Source organism: Saimiri boliviensis, chromosome 15, assembly GCF_048565385.1.
Source record: "Saimiri boliviensis isolate mSaiBol1 chromosome 15, mSaiBol1.pri, whole genome shotgun sequence".
Taxonomy (NCBI): Eukaryota; Metazoa; Chordata; class Mammalia; order Primates; family Cebidae; genus Saimiri; species Saimiri boliviensis.
Genome location: NC_133463.1, coordinates 11,547,306 through 11,566,674, shown reverse-complemented (window position 1 = coordinate 11,566,674; position 19,369 = coordinate 11,547,306). Strand labels below are relative to the sequence as shown.

General features: G+C 41.2%; 1 protein-coding gene across 2 annotated transcripts in view; it reads right to left on the bottom strand.

The window, feature by feature from the left end:
- UBXN2B (UBX domain protein 2B) overlaps window positions 1-1,793 on the bottom strand; it is a 36,931-nt gene extending 35,138 nt beyond the window's left edge. The window contains exon 1 of one of the 2 annotated variants that reach the window (XM_039464862.2): window positions 1,671-1,793. In XM_039464862.2, coding sequence (XP_039320796.1) covers window positions 1,671-1,754 — 84 coding nt within the window. In that variant the 5' untranslated portion in view covers window positions 1,755-1,793. The remainder of the gene's footprint in view (window positions 1-1,670) is intronic. The other variant, XM_010346040.3, reaches the window with a different exon arrangement.
- Window positions 1,794-19,369: the final 17,576 nt, after the last annotated feature.

Genomic DNA, 19,369 nt, shown 5'->3' with positions numbered 1-19,369 from the left:
TCATAAAGAAATCAGTTTTCTTCCTACTGCCCTACCTACCAGAAATAGACAGATGAAAAAAAATTCCCATCTTCTAACTTAGGGTGGAAATGAAAGCATTCTCACAATCAGCAACATCTATCAGAGTATCTCCAAACATTAGTCATACTTTGATCCACTGGATTGAGTCTGCAAACAATTTGCCAAGAATCAGATGGCCATTGCCAAGCTGTTCTCACTTTTCACATAAAAAGAAGAAATGGATTTAAGTTAGGGAAAGGACATTAAGTTACATACTATATTAACTATAATGACATTAAAATGGACTATCCAGTGAAAGTTACACCATCTTTCTCATTGAGGAAAAAGGAACCAAATATCTGCTCAGTAACAACTGAGCCAGAATAATGGAGGAATTTTGCATAGGCCCTTTACAACATTTAATCCTTACACTACCACCAGCACTCTCACCCTCCACAGTTTACAAATGAAGACAGTGAGCCTCAGAGAAGGCATTTCTCCTAAGTTCATAAAACTACTAAGTAGCAGGACTAAGGAAAATCAAAACTGATGTGACTACTAACTCCACGCTGTCTCAGTGATGTGGGTTTAAATAGGAAAGATGAGGTACACAATAGCGTCCTATCCCTTGATTCTGTTTATTACTACTGAGTCAACTATGGGCGCTGGGACTATTCTACACTGAGTTCACCTCTTAATCTTAACACTGATCTTTCCAGTCTCCAAATTCTTCACTTTATGCACTGCTTATTTTGGCACCCCATCATACTTCATCTTAAAATGTTATGCTAAATGTATTCACATCCCATTTCTCCGAAGAAATCTGTAGGCTTCCAAAAGGTAGACATGTCTTTTACACTTACATACACGGACTAAGGATTTGACGTCCTACTTATTTTCACATTCCCCAAAGCTTAGTATGTCACCATGGATGGTGGTTTGTTCACATTAGAATGAAGTGTGGTTGTAAAGTAATACAGTAGAACTGTTCTACCAAGATTCTCCTTAGTATCTCTTTACAGATATTACTTGTTAAATAATAATCTTATCCTGAGACACACAAAAAAAGCCTAAAATGAGAAAAATGGCGTCAGTATCTGATAAAACGGGATTTGGTGCACTAGCATTTAGCTAACTAATATCAGTGTCCTACACAACATGACGAAGTTTTATTTTCCTGTTTCTTGCGTGCAATGTTTTAAAGACCATGACTTAGACGACTAGGCTGTACGAACAGTGTGCACTGCTTTCCTTCATCTCTTTAAAAGAAAAAGCTGCATGATAAAATGGAACCATTTTTATATGTAAGCAATCAAGTGAGAAACAGCACCCAAGACAAAAAAAGAGAACAAATCACGTATCATTACTGTTGAGGTGCAACCAACTGACCCCACAAAATGTCATTCTAAACAAGTAGCTGTTTTGACATCGTACGTGGGGTGGAAGGGAGACGGGGCACGAGCGCTGGAGGGTCGGGCACTAGTGAACAGGGCCACCACCGTGCTAAGCGCCGACCTGGGGAGACCGGGCGCCGAAGTCACGATTCTAACCCAAGACAGGGTCCGAGAAAGGCTCCGCCGAGACCAGAGGCAGCCTCCGAGTCGCACCAGCCCGCGCCGTCACGGGCCCGCGCCCACCGCCGAGCTCCCTCCCCCGGCTGCTCGCCTCACCTGCAAATCCCGCGCGCTAGGAGGCCGCGGCCCGGAAGACCTTCGCTCCTGCTCGCCGGGCTCAGGGCCGCCGCCCTCCGCCATCTTCCGCCGACTAGCGGCGCCCACTGCGGACGCAGCTCCCGCGACTTCCGGGGCCGGTAACCTGGCAACCGCTGGAGGGGCGGAGCCTCGCACAGCGCGTGCGCGCCCCGGCCTTCCGCACCCGCGCCTCCATTTCCGGTGCTGGACCACGTGTCAGGTTTCCCTTTCTGGCCTGAAGGAAGTTGGCTCGGGGAATGTCTCCGCTGGGAAACTTCTGTTAGTTTTGTGTTGCTCCTGTTACACGCCTCGGGGCGCTGTAGGCCGCCCTAGAGGGCAGTCTAGACTTGCGGATTCATTTAGCTCAACAATGAAAACATCCTCTGGATTTTTCATCTGATGAAAAATTGCAACCCTCACTTCTGGTCTTGGTCAGATTCTCTCATCTTTCCTGTCAAGGACTGATAGTACGTCGCCTCCACAGTGCGAATTGTTATTGAGGGTGAAAAACACCGTAAAAAGTGCCTGGAATAATTTGCTGAAAGCAGAACTCGGCCAGGCGGGGTCGCTTCTTATCCCAGCAGTTTGGGAGGCCGAGGCGGGTGGATTACTCAAGGTTAGGAGTTCGAGACCAGCCTGAACAATGTGGCGAAAACCCCGTCTCTACTAAAATTACAAAAATTAGCCGGGCGTCGTGGCGGGCGCCTGTAGTCCCTGGTACTCGGGAGGCTGAGACGGGAGCATTGCATGAACCCAGGAAACGGAGGTTGCAGTGAACCGCGGTGGCGCCATTGCACTTCAGCCTGCGAGTCTCAGAGAGACTCAGTATCCAAAAAAAAAAAAAAAAAAAAAGGCATTTGATAAACAGCAGGTGCAATAAGAGCACTCTGACCTTTTCTTCCTGAAAGCAGGAAAAGAAACTACAATGTGATAGATGCCGTCCCTATACCAAGAGGAAAGATACTCATCACCAAAGAAGGGAAGTTGAGGCTGAGAGAAATCTGTACAGGCATTGTTAAAGTAACCCGTACCTTCCTAGATACTCTTCCATAATTGCCTTTGTTCAACTTAGTATAGGCCTAGACACTTATTTCGGTCTTAATTTTCTTATGAGGACACCCACTTACATGTAAAGTTTTATTAAATAAAATTTGTGTTTATTTAATACAATTTTTTTTTTTTTTTTTTTTTTTTTTTTGAGGCAAAGTCTCACTCCATCGCTAGGCGCCAGGCTGGAGTAGTGGCGCGATCTCGGCTCACTGCAACCTCCGCCTCCCGGGTTCAAGCAATTCTCCTGCCTCAGCCTCCCGAGTAGCTGGGACTACAGATGCGTGCCACCACGCCCAGCTAATTTTTGTATTTTTAGTAGAGATGGGGTTTCACCATGTTGGCCAGGATGGTCTTGATCTCTTGACTTCGTGATCCACCCTTCTCGGCCTCCCAAAGTGCTGGGATTACAGGCGTGAGCCACCGTGCCCGGCCTAATACAAATTTTGTATGTAAAGTTTTACTAAATACATGTAAAGTTTTATTAAATAAAATTTGTATGTGTGTTTTTTTTTCTGTTAATCTGTTTTGTGTCCGTTTAATTCTTCGGACCCAGCTGGAGACTCTGAGAGAGTAAAGGAGAAATTTTTCTCCCCCAACTGTGCATTCCCTGTGTAATTTCATTTATCCCTCTGCTGGGTAGTTATGATTACCTTGTTATACCTGAGGCAACCAGATGATAAAGTCTAACTTCATCCTGTCGTAAATGGTAGTGCTAGATACTAAACTGCACTTGTTTTCCTGATACTCTTTTTAACACAGGATTCTACCCTAGAAATCTCTGGCTCTTTAACAGGAAATGCCTCATAGAGCCAAAGACATTTTAGCTAAGTCTTGAAGGAAAGTACTTCTAGTAGAAGTATTGAACCAGAAGAATCTTGGTAAAGGCAAGGTTATGTACAAAGACACCAAGATTTGAAATACTACATTCATGTCGACAAACTACTATATGGCTGCAGCTTAGAAATGACAAAAGATGGTTATGGAATGGTGGAGAGGAGACAGATCTAGACTGGAGGCTTGAGACACATTCTGAACGATCTTGCCTTAGGCTGGGGATTGAATCCTCTGAGCCAGTGATTCTCTAACGTTCTTGTACATTAGGATCACTTCTTCTCTCCCCTCTCCAGGAACTCGGGTTTATTAATAATTGGTATAGGGTGCGACTCAGGTATCATATGTCTAAAGATATTCACCAAGTGGATTTTGCTACTGGCCATGACAGTATACCTGGTATTGGACATGTCCTCCCACTCTTAACAACTAAAAACTAACACACACACACATATACAACTCAATAATTTACAGGTAGCACCATTATTGTGTATGTATATATAACAACGGTTTTAAGGCATTGAGCAACAGGCAGTACAGGTCTGTGATACCTGGGAGAAGGAGAACAAACAAGGTGACTCTATTTACCCAGGCTCTTTTTTTTTTTTTTTTTTTTTTTTAACAGGGTTTTTCTCTGTTGCCCAGGCTGGAGTACAGTGGTGTAATTACGGCTCACTGCAGCCTCAATTTGTCTGGTTCAAGCAATCCTTCCACCTCAGCCTCTTGAGTGGCTGTTGCCCTAGCTTTCTGCATGGAACTCTCATACACTGCTAGTGGGTCCTAGAATGGGACAGCCACTTTGGAAAATAGGATGTCAGTTTCTTCTAATGTTAAATATTCCATTATCATAAGAACCAGCAATTCTCCTAAATATTGACCTAAGAGGGATGAAAGTATATATTTACAAAATATTTCTACCCAAATGTTCATAAAAGCTTTATCCATAATAGCCTCCAAACTGGAGACAATCTAAATGTCAATCAGACAATGAATGGATACAATTTTGATAATTCATACAATGAAATATTACTCAGTAGTAAAAAGGAAGAAATTATGGATTCACACATCTTGAATGAATCTCAAAGATATTATCTTGGGTAAAAAAAGCCAAGTGCAAAATAGTAAGTATTGTCTGATTCAATTTATATGAATTTTTAGAACAGGCAACATCTTTAATAACTAAAAGCTGATGGTAGCTTGGGGCTGTCTTTTGGGGTAAGAATAAGCTTAGGGAATTGTAGGACATGTAGGAACTTTTTGAGGTGATAAAGTGTTTTATTGCTTGATTGTGGTGGTAGTTACACAGGTATATATTAATACATTTGTTAAAAACACACTGAACCTACACTTAAAATGCATGCATTTTATTACATGTAAATTATTAATTTATAAGCCTGATTGGACAAAGTCCTTGCTCAGCTGATTCTGTTGTGCAGCTATGTTTGAGAGCCACTGCTCTAAGGCAACTGGGCCCCATTAAAGGATTTGTGATTTACAAAGATCACAGACGCATCAATGTGTATGATGAGTCAAAGTAAGGAAATAGATTATTACAACAAGGAGAAGTAATTAGGACTCAAGTTTTATCAATGGAAGTGAGAACAGAAAGAAGCAATACTTGGTAGAAATATTAAGATCAGAACCATTAGGAGTTGGAGTCTTTAATGTGGAACACATGAAAGAAAGAGGAATGAAAAATGGCATCTGGGTATTTGGCTAGGTGCTTTGGTGAATGGTGCTACCTGTAAATTATTGAGTTGAAAGGGGGAAACAAATTTCAAAGAAAATAAACAAGTTTGTTACGGACATTTTGAGTTCAAAAATATATGTCGAACACTGGGGAAAATGCATCATGAAGCAATTGCAAATGTGGGTCTAAAGATGAGAAGATTAGGCAAGAATTTTGGTTTGGAGATACAGATTTGGGTGTTGACTGCACATTAGTGATACAGAGTAGATGAGACTTGCCAGGAGCAGTGTGAAATGTGAGAAGCCACGAGGATTAAAAATGAGGATTAGCCAGGTGTGGTGGCTTATGCCAGTAAACCCAACACTTTGGGAGGCCAAGGTGGGTGGATCACGAGGTCAATAGATCGAGATCAGCCTGGCCAACAAGGTGAAACCCTGTCTCTACTAAAATATAAAAAAAATTAGCCAGGCATGGTGGCACGTGCCTGTCGTCTCAGCTACTCAGGAGGCTGAGGCAGAGGAACCACCTGAACCCAGAAGGTAGAGGTTGCAGTGAGCCAAGATCGTGCCACTGCACTTGCAACAGAGCAAGACTCCGTTTCAAAAAAAAAAGAATGAGGATTAAGAACACGCAGAAACACCAACATTCAAGAACTCAGTGGAAAAAGGAAAGCTTTCAAGGTAGCCCTGAGAAATAAAGAGGTGAGAGGAACATGAGAGCCTGGAAAAACTGGTGCTGAAGCGGTTTCAACAGGAAGAACAATGTTGTCATTTACTGCAGATAATCAAGAAAGATTAGGACCAACAGGTATGCACTGGATTAAAGGAAAAGGAAATACTGCCCCCAAAGTTACCACCAGTTTCATACTTAGGAAAATCCTTATTTGATTAGTTTCAGAGTGACAGATAGGACTGCGAAGGCTACATATTGAATAAAATGAAGGTCGGTGGTGTGCAGAAGTTGTCATGCACTGGCTTATGAGAGCCTACTGTTAAATTTTCAGGAATTTCGCAAGACAGTTGTTAAACAAAGATTGTTAAAAATCAACTGATATAAATTTACCACTAAATTATACTAAAAACCCCAGAATAAATATTCAAAACTCATCATTTCCTAGTTATTTTAATACATTTTGCTATTATCTATGCTCCTGAGGAAATGGACATCTATTGGATCTGTATGATGGAGATGCTAATGAACACCTCTTCCCAATGCCAGTGACAGCATGTTAGTAGCTTGAAATCTACCACGGTGTAAGCATTCCTACCTCAGAAATTGGTAAATGCCCTAAGTAAAACTTCAATTTCTTGTTTTGTTGTTTGTCCACTGTAAATTTAAGGATCTGCCGGAGAAAATGTTTACAAGGCAGGTAAGACTTAAAAGTGTGCTGTGCCTGCCTCTGTTATACTGTGAATAGCAAAAGAAAAAAATTCCTCTAGTATTCTTTCAGTATTTGAATATTACTGGAGGAATATGTTCCTCTAGCATTTGAATATTACTAGCTGATTCTGGAAGAAGTTGCTCACATCACTGAGTTACTATGGCTGTTTGTGTTTCATTTGCATCTTACGTGTATCTTGTTAATGTGAACCAGAATATCAACATTCAAGCGGTCCCCTTGAAATCTCCTTTCTTTCGGTTTGGGATGAAAGTGATATCTTTCCCCATTCTTCTTCAAAGAACTAGGACCACATACCTCATTCTCTCTTGATTCTCTATTTTATATTCTCAAGGTGGATGAGGAGGTCGAAGAATCATGACATTCACCATCTGTGAAACATTCCCCAGGAACATCTTCCTCACACCCATTTTGACCTATCATATATATTATTTCTTGGGGTGCTTAAACTGGAAACTTAATGTTAAACATTTTATTTTACTTATTTTCTCCTTTCATTAGACTAAGCTCATGGAGGATATGGGCCAGGATTTCATCTCCAGTGCCTTAACATAGAACCTGAAACCATAATACGTACTTTTAATAACTATTTGCATGAGTGAATGAATGAATGAAGGAGGTAGGGGTCCTCTATTGGTCCATTTTCACACTGCTATAAAGAAATGCCCAAGACCGGGTAATTTATAAAGAAAAGGGTTTTTTTTGTTTTGTTTTGTTCTGTTTTTTTTTTTTGAGACGGAGTTTCGCTCTTGTTACCCAGGCTGGAGTGCAATGGCGCGATCTCGGCTCACCGCCACCTCCGCCTCCTGGGTTCAGGCAATTCTCCTGCCTCAGCCTCCCGAGTAGCTGGGATTACAGGCACGCGCCACCACGCCCAGCTAATTTTTTTGTATTTTTAGTAGAGACAGGGTTTCACCATGTTGACCAGGATGGTCTTGATCTCTTGACCTTGTGATCCACCCGCCTCGGCCTTCCAAAGTGCTGGGATTACAGGCTTGAGCCACCGCGCCCGGCCAAGAAAAGGCGTTTAATTGGCTCATGGTTCTGCAGGCTGTAGAGGAAGCAGAGAAGCTTCCACTTGGCCTCAGGAAAGTTACAATCATGGCAGAAGGCAAAGGGGAAGAGAAGCAGGTACATCTTAAATGCCTGGAGCAGGAGGGAGTTGGGGGAGTTGCCACACTTTTAAACGAACAGATCTGTAAGAACTCTATCACAAGAACAGCACTAGGGGAATGGTGCTAAACCATTAGAAACAGCCCCCACTATCCAATCACCTCCCACCAGGGCCCCCTGCAGCACTGGGGAATACATTTCAACATGAGATTTGGGTGGAGGCACAGATCTAAACCATATCGGATCCATAACTCAAACCACATTTGACTATCTCCAAAGCCCATTTGCCTTTCATGGAAAGTCAAGAAATAAGAAGATCTGTCTACAGATATCTTCATTAGATATAGACAGGTCAGACAGCATAAAATGCAGGCCTATCTATGTTGCACTTCTAAACCATATCCAGCTCCAACTTCATGACCCAAGTGAAACTCACATTTGTGTAATTTTACATATGCTAGCGATCACTGAGATCAATATCAGAGGTCACTGTAACACACGATAGCCTTGTTGTATCCTTTAAAACATTTTTTTTTTTTTGAGACAGAGTCTCACTCTGTTGCCCAGGCTGGAGTGCAGTGGCATGATCTCTGCCTCCTGGGTTCAAGCGAGTTCTCCTGCCTCAGCCTCCTGAGTAGCTGGGACTACAGGCACACACCACCATGCCAGGCTAATTTTTATATTTTTAGTAGAGATGGGGTTTTACCAAGTTGGCCAGCCTGGTCTTGAACTCCTGACCTCAGGTGATCCACCAGCCTCGGCCTCCCAAAGTCCTGGGATTATAGGCATAAGTCACCGCGCCTGGCCCCTTTAAAATATTTTTTATCTCATTCCGAAAATATAAATAGAATGTTTACAGTTGGTAATTTTCATGGATTGCACATTATTTCATGTAATCTACAACAACTTTCTGGGATAGGCATTGTCTCCATCTTACAGAAGTAGTTGGGGACTAGAGAAATAAGACGAATTTCCTTATGTCACTTAGCTATTAAGTAGCAGAACTAAATTTTAAATTCAGGTCCATTACACTCAAAAGCATATGCTTTGTTTTTGTTTTTGTTTTTTGCTTAAAAAATACCATCTCTGTGAATCTTGGGAGCTTTCTGCAACCTCTGACTCCTGTGATTGTACCTTTCCTGAAATTTCCTCATGATACTTCTTAACATTGCTCTTTTTACCTACCTGACCATTCCGTTTGAGCTTCTCCTACCATTTTATCTTCTGTCCACCCTATAAATAATGATGTTCTCTAGGGCTCTGCCTTTGCCACTCTTATATTCTCACTGTGAATAGGCTTTCACTGTTCATCATCTTCTATTCTCATACCTACTATTTACATACAGCCAATTCTCATTATTTACAGTAGTTGTCGTTGAGAATGTTGAGTTATTGAATACTGAATGATTGCTGCTAGGGGAAATACAGGGTAGGTTCCTGTGAACTTCTTACATTTTCATCAGCTGATCAATGCATAACCTTGTTTCGTGTCTATTTCTGTGATTGTTCTATTTTTCGTGTCTATTTCTATGATTGTTGATCCACTCACATTGAACTCATAGGCACCAGCACCAGCACTGTAACTCCTGCATGAAGGCGTAGCTCAGTGTGAGTGCCTCTGTAAGGCACATCACAGCCTCTTGTACTTAGGAACACTGGACAGTACTTCAGCACTACCCTTGGGGACCACCTCAAACAGCAAAACATGGGAAAGCATGACACTAAATAGACTGTGCAAGGACACTTATTTAAAGTATAAAAGCTGAAATAAAAAGCCAGAATGTCGCCTCGTTTGAGCTCAGCTGGGAACATGCTCACGGGGCAACAGAAATATTTTGCTCCTTTGTGCCTGTCTGGGGTTGATCACAAAAGTGCAGCAAGTGTTGATTTAGGGGTTACAGATACATTTTGTGAGCAGGTGAATATGCAAATATGGGATCTACAAATAATAAGAATCGACTGTATCTAAGATTCCTAAATCTCTTTTTCTAATACCCAGGTCCCTCTGTTACTCCACGTCTACATTTCCAATTGTCTTTTCAACTGATATTTTGATTTGGATGCCTCAAAAAATGTTAGTCTCTAACGAATCCTCTGTTTTTGTCCTACAAACCCACTTCTTTTTCATTCTATCATTTATTAGATCAGCATCTACCTTCAGCTAGAAATCAGGGTCATTTTAAATTCCTCTTTTGCCTTTAACCTCACAGTTAATTGTTTACCAAATCTTCAATTTCTCCTCCAAAATGTCTCTTTGATCTGTCTTCTGGTCATCGCCCTTGCCTCCGCCATCTTCACAGACTCGCTGCCCTGCGTTGTCCTCCCTGCCTCCCAACTGGGGCCTCTGCTTTCATTCTGCCCTCTGTATCGCTGTCAGAACTATTTTTTAAAAGCACAAAGACTATCATGTTGCTGCTCTGACTATAACCCTCCACCTAGAGGAGGATAAAAGCCAACTTCTTATTATGGAATGTAAAGCTCTTCTTCTTCTGTTTTTCTCGCAAAATGACTATTACAGTTTATTTATAACATTTACATAAAAGTGAAAGGGAGAAAGGCATGGAGCTAACAATAGCCTCAACGTCCAGGTGACAGGACCTTGTTGTGAAATGCACTGGTCCCCCTGGCCCTTGTTAGTAACTCCCCCTCCGTGAGCAAGATCCAAGGCAGACACCTTTCGGGAATGCCATCTGGAGCGAACTGCATGCATGACGTGGAGTTTCCTGGATCTACGACTCAAATATCAAAGTCCTAGAAATAAGTCACGTCCATTACAACTATTTCAACCTGACGCGATCATGAAAGGTGAATGCGTGTTTACCGAGGATAAAGAGGACATGAAAGTTCCATAAAAAGGAAACAGTGATGAGGTGCAAAATGGCATTGGCATATTTGCAAATCAATCAGCGGCTTGGAACGGCTAAAGCACAGGGAAGGGAATGAGGTAAGGCCGAAAAAACAAAAAGTTTACAGATTAAGAAGAGCTTGTGAAAAATATTTTTCATGCAGGGAAAATATTATCTGCTTATTTTAGCAATTGTATTTGGTATGTCAGATGGATTAGGGGAGTAAGAGACTGGAAGTCAGTGGATGCCAGTGGAACATTCTGCGGCAACTTCAGGCTAAAAGGTGTGAGGCCGTGAATAAAGTCAGTGACAGTGAGGATGGAGGGGGACATGTGAATTCGGGGCTTCAGCTGAATTGGGCCAGGTTTACTCCTAAATTATTACGTGGGACAGTATTTTCTGTCTTCGGATCTGTGAATATTCTCTTTAAATCTCAAAGTGTATCTCTCGTTTTTACAGTTAAGCCTGTCTGCATTATTATCCACCCCTGACTCAAAGGCTTTGCTTGGTTAGTAATGAAACCTATACATTCCCACATAATTTATTTCCTTGTATCAGAATTTAATCCACTAAAATTATTTTATCCCCATAAATTACCTAGCAATCATCATATTATTCTCTTCTATTTATAATTTAAACTTTATTGTTAAACTCTTTCTAGGTTGGGAGCAGAGATACTTGAGATAGCACTCTGGCTAGTCATTTCTAGGTCAGTGACAGGGAAATGGCGATGGTCTTCCTTGTTTATGGGTGAATGAGTAACTTTTGTAAACACAATCTCCAACAACAGTTCCTATAGTAATTTTGTTTTATTGCTTATACTCAAATAAGCAAAATGATTTGTGACCTCAAAGTAGATGCTTTTAAGCCAAACTGAATTTGTTGAAACATATTTTTATAAGTTTTACATTAAAAAAAAGAAGAATTCTAAGAAGCTCATAGAAAATCTTAAAATTACTGGAAAATGAGATTACCTCGCAACAGTACTGGATTCAGCTTCAGGATATCAGAACGTGTTATTTTCATAAGATGGGTACAATATCCTCTTATGACTTTATGTTATCTGTAAGAATGATAATGATATTCGTTTTTCATTCTTGATTTTGGTTAATTCTGTCTTCTTTCTTTTTCCCTTTGTTAGCTTTGCCAGGATTTTATACGTATTATTTCTTTTCAATGAATCAACTTTTGACTTTACCCTCCCCGTTATATGTTTATTTTTTGTTTCATTAATTGTTGTTTTTTTCTTTCTTCTACTTTGAGTTTAATTTACTATTTTCTAACTTCTTTGGAAAGATGCTTAGCTTATTGACTTTTCAGCAATCTTCATTTCCCCTATATGCATTTAAGGAATGGTCCCGCTTTAAATCCTATGTGAAAGAGAAGTACAATTGTATTTCATTTCAGCCATCAAAGACATTTTTCTCTTGGTTAAATACAGCCAACTTACATCATATACAAATGTAGGGACTGAGTTTCACATGTGAGCAGAAGTTAGAGTGGAGACAAAGCAACATCTGTAGTATGCAGAGTAGAAAACACAATTTCAGTCGAGGCTGTAACACCCGTTGCCAAGAGACATCCTGAGAACATAACCCACGTTTCTGTCTCTATATCCCACTCAAGAAGGTCACAAACTCTAGCAAAGGACATTTAACTTTTCAAAGGAATTTAGGGGATTTACAGCCACTCATATCAGCATCTTAAGCACTCAAGAGACTCTGCATGGCATTTGGGTACATTTTGCCTTAGCTTTGCTGGAATGAGTGTTGGGTTTTTTTTTATATCCGTTCATAAATCTGTCCTGAACCCACACCCGAGTGCTCTGGATCAAAGGCAGAATAGTTATTATGACTTATATTATGATAATTGTGTCAGCCCCTCCCCAGCACACACCAGTGCTTGCTCCTGAGGTGTCAGATGGTCCGAGATGCCCCAGAGGTGAGGGATGGGGAAAACGGATTTTCTTTACTTATGTACGGGACCTCCTGTTTTCATCTTGAGAGGAGTGAGAGAAACATTTGTTCCCTGGAGATGGTATGGAAGGGTCCTGGGCTCTCACTTTAACCTTTTGGTATAGAAAGACACCTCTCAAGGGTCACAGGAGCCCTGGTGTCTCTGTCATGACCTGGAGATGTCTCCAAGGTCTTGCACCTCACTTCCTCTTGAAATGTAAACACATTCCATGAGAATCTCTGGAGTTCTCTCACTATAGAGTTATAAATTAAAGTCCCAACACTTACTGTATGTCTTGGGAAGTCTCAGTGTTATGGTTTGGCTGTGTTCCCATTCAAATTTAATCTTGAATTGTACTTCCCATAATCCCCATATGTCATGGGAATAATCCAGCGGGAGGTAATTCGATCACAGCATGGTTACCTTTATGCTGCTCATGCTGTTCTCAGGACAGTGAGTGAGTTCTCTTGAGATCTGATGGTTTTATAAGGGGCTTCCCTCTCCGCTCAGCACTCATTCTTCTCTTTCCTGCCGCTGTGTGAAGAAGGGTGTGTTTACTTCTCCTTTTAGCAACATTTTAAGTCTCCTGAGGCCTCCCCAGCACTGTAGAACTGTGAGTCAATTAAAGCTCTTTTCTTTCTAAATTATTCAGTCTTGGGCACTTCTTTATAGCAGCATGAGAACAGATTAATACACTCAGGATCCAAAGTTTTCAGGAAAATTTATTCAGAAAGCCTTAATTCTGCAGAAATACAAAAATATTTTCTCAAAACTCCACAATGACTTTATGCCAAAGCAAATGCCATCATCTTTTACTTACACCTCACCTCCTACATACTCAAAAATGTCAGAAGAGTGCACATCCAAGCTCTAGGCTTATGTTTGCTGCAGATAGTTTAGGTTTATTGCAAAGACTGCTATTTTTCTGTCATTTGATTTGCTTCCCTATCTACTCCCAATGTGTAGAATTACCTTTTAAAAAGTATCTCTGAAAATATGACTAGACATTTATATATTCTGGAATCTGAAATTTTGTCATTGACATAAATTTGTTTCTTTCTTTTCCTTTTCTTTCTTTCTTTCCTTCTCTCTCTCTCTCTCTCTCTCTCTCTCTCTCTCTCTCTCCTTCTTTCTTTTTTTCTCAGAGTTTTGCTCTTCTTGCCCAGGCTAGAGTGCAATGGTGCAATCTTGGCTCACTGCAACTTGCCTCCTGTGTTCAAGTGATTCTTCTGCCTCAGCCTCCCTAGCTGTGATTGCAGGCATTCACCACCACGCCCAGCTAATGTTTTGTATTTTTAGTAGAGACGGGGTTTCACTGTATTGGCCGGGCTGGTCTTGAGCTCCTGACCTTGGGTGATCCACCCTCCTTAGCCTTAGAAAATACTTGGATTACAGGCCAGAGTCACCGCTCCTGGCTCTGATTGATATAATTTCTTTTTCTTTTCTGATGGGGAGGAGTGGGAAGAGGCATGAGAGGAGAGAGGGCAATACAATTTTTTCCCTTCTGTTTGTTACAGTTTATATGTATTTCATTTTGGCTCTCAGCTGTTTCTTTCAAAGACATGTAGTAAATCTACCTGCAGAAGTAAGGGCCTTTTAATTTATTGAATATTGCATATTAGATAATCTAGGTTTGCATGACCCTGTGAAGATATGACATCCTTTGAGGAGTGATACAGGAGTCCTTCTTTATGTAGAATTACTGTGTGCATATGTATTAGTAAGGAAAGCATACTATGGTAACAAATAATTCATGAATCTGAGTGTCTTATAAGCAACAGGGATACTGATATATTGATGGAAGGCTCTATCCCATGTTGTCCTCACTCAAAAATGGAGACTGATACCACTTACACCCTCCAGGAATAATCCCTGACTTCACACAGCAGGGTGAAATTTGACAAATTGTGCTCAGGCCCTGATGCATTTGACTGGAAGGGATACATGAGTTCCATTCTTATTTCTTTGACCAAAGCAGGTCACGTGGCTGTACCTAACAATCATGGAATTAGGAAAGTGAACCCACCCTGTGCTCTCGAGGAGCAGAATGGGAAATGTCAGTTAGTAGCTCCGGCAATGATTTCAGTATAATTCACACGTTCAGAGCAGGGAGTGTTAAAAGTTTTCCTGCAGTGGTCCTGAAGCACTGGTCCTGGGACTTCATCTTACTCTGAAGTTGTAACAAGGATACTCCATGGGCAGTTAGAAAATACACCTAAGAAAAAAATACACATGTTCCAGGATTTACAATGGGGCTACATTCCTATAAACCCATCATCAGTTGAAAATAGTTTAAGTAAAATATGCATTTCATACGCTTAGCCTACTGAACATCACAGCTTAGACTAGGCTATCTGAAACGTACTCAGAACACTTACATTAGTCAGCAGTTGAGCAAAATTATCTAACACAAAGCCTACTTGATAATAAATTGTTGGATATCTCATGGAATTTATTGAATACTGTACGGAAAATGAGAAACAGAACGGCTGTATGAGTACCATTATAAAGTTGGAAAGTTGTAAGTGGAACACAGTAAGGGAAAAGTCCGGACTTACAAAATTGGGGGTAGTAATCCTTGTAAGAGTCCCAGAAAATGGTTCTTTCACCTCTAAAACCACCAATATCTCCCATCTGTCGTAGCAGTAAAAGACGTTAGAATTGTTCTCAGTTCCCAGCTTCAGAGTTATGCAAGCATCACATCACTCTTACATACAGACTTTGCAGTATTTATTTTGGTTGTTCAGAGGCATTTTTCTTCCCTTTTTGCTTACTTCCCTGTTCTCAGTTGTGCAATGTGTTACTGTCTTTGTGTTAGTGAAGTGTTTAGACATAGAAAAATGACCAGATAGAGCAGAGATAAAAACAAAGAAAGAGTAACATTCGCCGGAATGACAGCATTTCTCTTCATCACTAAGTATAGAGTTGGCGAGCGAATTTAAAAGCCCTGTGGAAGCCAGCCAGGCAGAAGGCAATGCAGTACTAGATTCCAGTTATGACAGGATGGTGCAGAACAGGAGATCTCAGAGAGTCGGATGTTAGAAGATGATCAAGGCCAGGTGAAGACCTGAGACCTGGCCGCTGCCCAGAGGTTTATTGCTGCTCCTCCTGACCAATGTCTTCCGTAATCTCCTCCAGGCCCTCACAGCCCACCTGCCTCAGAACCTCCTGCAGGTGTGCCTGGAGTCTGCGTGGTGGTGGTGGTGGGGGGGGGAGGGTTGTGCTGATGGGTTAACGCTTCTCAGCGCTTAGGATGCAGTGCAAGGACAGGGTGTCCGGAAGTCAGGAACATGACTTGTGTCGGTGAGCTGGAAACTTTATGTCCTGTGGTTACCTTCTGGTGAAAAAGATCGCTTAACCCTGACCTACAGCATGGCTTTTGCCTTTTCTCAGAGACTGCCATAGTGCAGATCCAGAGACATTTGAGCTTTCTGGATTCAGAAATCCCTCCGATGAAGGACCATGATGCTTCGTATGGTAACGCTGGTCTCCTGCATTCCGCTGTTATTTCAGCCTTTGGATCTGTGTTTAAAGCAACCTCCTTCAGCCCCTGGCTAAGTCAGCTGCCACAGGAAAGTACCACACCCTGGGTGGTTTTAACAGCTGAAAGATTTACTCAGAGTTCTGGAGGCTGGAAGTCCCAGATGAGGGTGTCAGCCAGCACGGTTAGGTCTGGTGAGGGTCCTCTTTCTGGCTTGCTAATGGCTGCCTTTTCACTGTACCCTTGCATGGAGGAGAGGAAGAGAGAGATAGAGAGATAGAGAGATAGAGAGACACACACAGAGAGAAGTGGTGCCTGTTCTTATAAGGGCACTAATCCTATCATGAGGGCCCCACCCTCACAACATAATTACCTCCCAAAGGCACCACTTCCCAGTACCATCACCTTGGGGATTAGGGATTCTTACATTTCATTCATATGAATAAAACGTACACATATTGGGAGAACACAGGTCAGTACATTGCAACCCCTCAAATCACATGAGACGTAGAATTAAGCCCCTTTGTCATATTCCATGGTGGGACCTACACATATCTGCTCAAGATTCGCAGGGTGCTGGGAAGGGCTCGACATGTTAGATTGCACAAAGCGTTTCACTAGAATATTCTCTCTTCAACATGTATTTTCTCTGTGGTACCTACTGTTCTGTGCTACACTGTCCCAGGGCAAGGTTGAAATTTCCTCCCCAGTTCTCAAATCTAAATTCCCCATCCTTTATCAACCAGAACAAACATTTTATTTTGTTATTTATTCATTTATTTTCAACTTTTATTTTAAGTTCCGAGGCACATGTGCAGGATGTGCTGGTTTGTTACAGTGGGAAACATGTGTCAGGGGAGTTCGTTGTACAGATTATTTCATCACCCAGGTATTAAGCCTAGTATCCATTAGTTACTTCCTGATCCTCTCCCTCCTTTCACCCTCCCCCCTGTGACAGGCCCAGTGTGTGTTCTTCGCCTGTACATGTCCATGTAGAAGAACCATTTTTTTTAAAACAGCTCTTACAAATGGGCTATTTCCTGATGCTTTATCAAGTCATTTTTTTCCTTCACAAATTATCTGAGAATTCTGGCGACTACAATCAGCTCAATGTCATTGAACACATGCATTTTTGACTAGGTAGGGTTGTTTTGAGATTACATTTCTGATTGTTCTTGGCTTTGCAGGATGTTTCTTGGCTTTTGAAATGCTCCCCCATTAAAAAAAAAAAAAAAAAAAAAAAGAAAGAAAGAAAAAGAAAAAAAGAAAGAAGGAAATTTGCAACGCGGCAAATTTCCACCAGAGGGAGCACCAGCCCGCAGACGTCCAGTGTGATTTGACATGAGAACAGTCCCAGCCCCAGGTTCCTCCTAATCTTTGTTGGGCATTAGAAGATGAAATCCTCAGAAATACGGCATTATCTAAAATATACATTAGTAGAGAATTGACTATATTACTGTGACTGTTATTATGTAGAAATGTAAAGTTGATTTGGGAGGGAGGGAGAGAGAGAGAGAGAGAGAAGAGAGAGAGAGAGAGAGAGAGAGAGAGAGAGAGAGAGAGAGAGATTGCTGTGATGTGAAATTCCAGATGTTGTTTTCATTCATTTCCTAACAGCCTAGGAAAAAACGTTTAAAAGGCAATCTTTAAAGCATCTAGCATAATTGGATTTTGATTTTATTAAGTGATTTGATGGAAAATTTTAGTCAGATGATTCTTTACATCTTCATCTTTTTGCAGAAACGCTGGAGGTGTAATGAACATCTGGCTTTTGCTTCTCCATTTTTCCAAGGCCCCCTCAATTTCCAGCCTTCACTCCTTTTCCTCAGCCCCAAGACAAGCACAGCCACTCACTGTCCTCAGAATTAAGGACCAGCAAGAGTCAGGGCAGTGACGAATAAGTACGACTACTGAATATCACAAAAGAGTCACATTCTTGTTCAAGAATGCAATAAATGAAACTGTACCCCAATTCCCTACTATTACACCAGGGCTCTTCTGCCTTGAGAAGTGAGCCTTACAGCTAAATACACATTTCATAGAACCCAACAGGCTACTCTTCATTGTCGAAGTGAAGCATCAGTCTTTAAAAAGAAAAAAAAAAAAAGGCCATCTTTAAGTGAATAATGAGATACTTGCCTTAATTTGATTCTTAAGTGTAATGATATATCTGGCCTTTGAGAATGGATGAGACTGGCTTGGGCCTGCTGCCATCTGACTCTGACTTTAGCCAAGAAAAGACTAGGCCAAGGTTAAACAGCCTTAATGTGATTCCTCTCCATATATTTTTTTTTTACTTTTGATAGTATAGAAAAAAAAAAGAAAGAAGCTTTTTCTGATTCCCTCTTTTAAGCTTTTGTCTTCCATTTTTTCCCCCAGGTAATGTGAATTAATTTGATATTAATTAGGTTTCGGGTTCCCACTGTTCTATAGCCATCAGCAGAGCCATCAGTGAGGGCCTTCATACAAAGCATAATGATACAAACACAGTGCCACCCTATGGGGTAACAGGCTTAGGCAGTAAGTAAGTATGGCCAGTGGTAAGTGGATGTATTAGGAAGTGGCAGTCACGGCTATTTCCCATTGTTGTCGGCCCAGTCACAAGTCTTAGATTTTCAAAGCGCATCACTGGTTACTGTGAGACATCACCCAGGGAGATCAGGAGGTAGTAAGTAATTCATGCCAAAAAGAAAAAAAAAAATTCTAAGGGTTCTTCACTTTAAGAATACTTAAGTACCAAAGTCCATACAAACAAAAGAATAAGAAACAACTATGTATAATTTCAGAAGGATCTTTTCCTTTTCAAAAGGGTATTTTCTACGGGTCTTATAAATTAAAAACATTCTATAGCATGTTTACATGTAATATAAACATATGTATAAAGCTTGATTTGTGCATGTTTTTAGAAACATAAGTGCTATTAGAGAAGTGATACTGTGTAAATATTTTTATATTATAGACATTATATTCCTTTTGAATCAGTACTCCTAGCCCAGTCCCAAGCATATATAAGTACACATCATGGATATCTGGTTGATTGAAAGACGCTAAGCTCCAGCCCCTGAAGTACAGGAAAGCTGTACTTGGGGATACATATCTACTTATTTCCCAAGAATATTCGGATCCTTGAGTGAACGTGCCTTGGCTTGTTTTTCTTCGGGAGAGACCGATTTTGTGTATAGATAGAATAGGGTGGCTACTGTGTCGTTCAAAGAATGCTAGGTCTTCCCATCTCTGGTTTCCCAACCTTCAGCCTCTGCTGATCAGCTGTGCTTCCTAAAATTCCTCTAGTTGAATCATCGACCTTGGAGT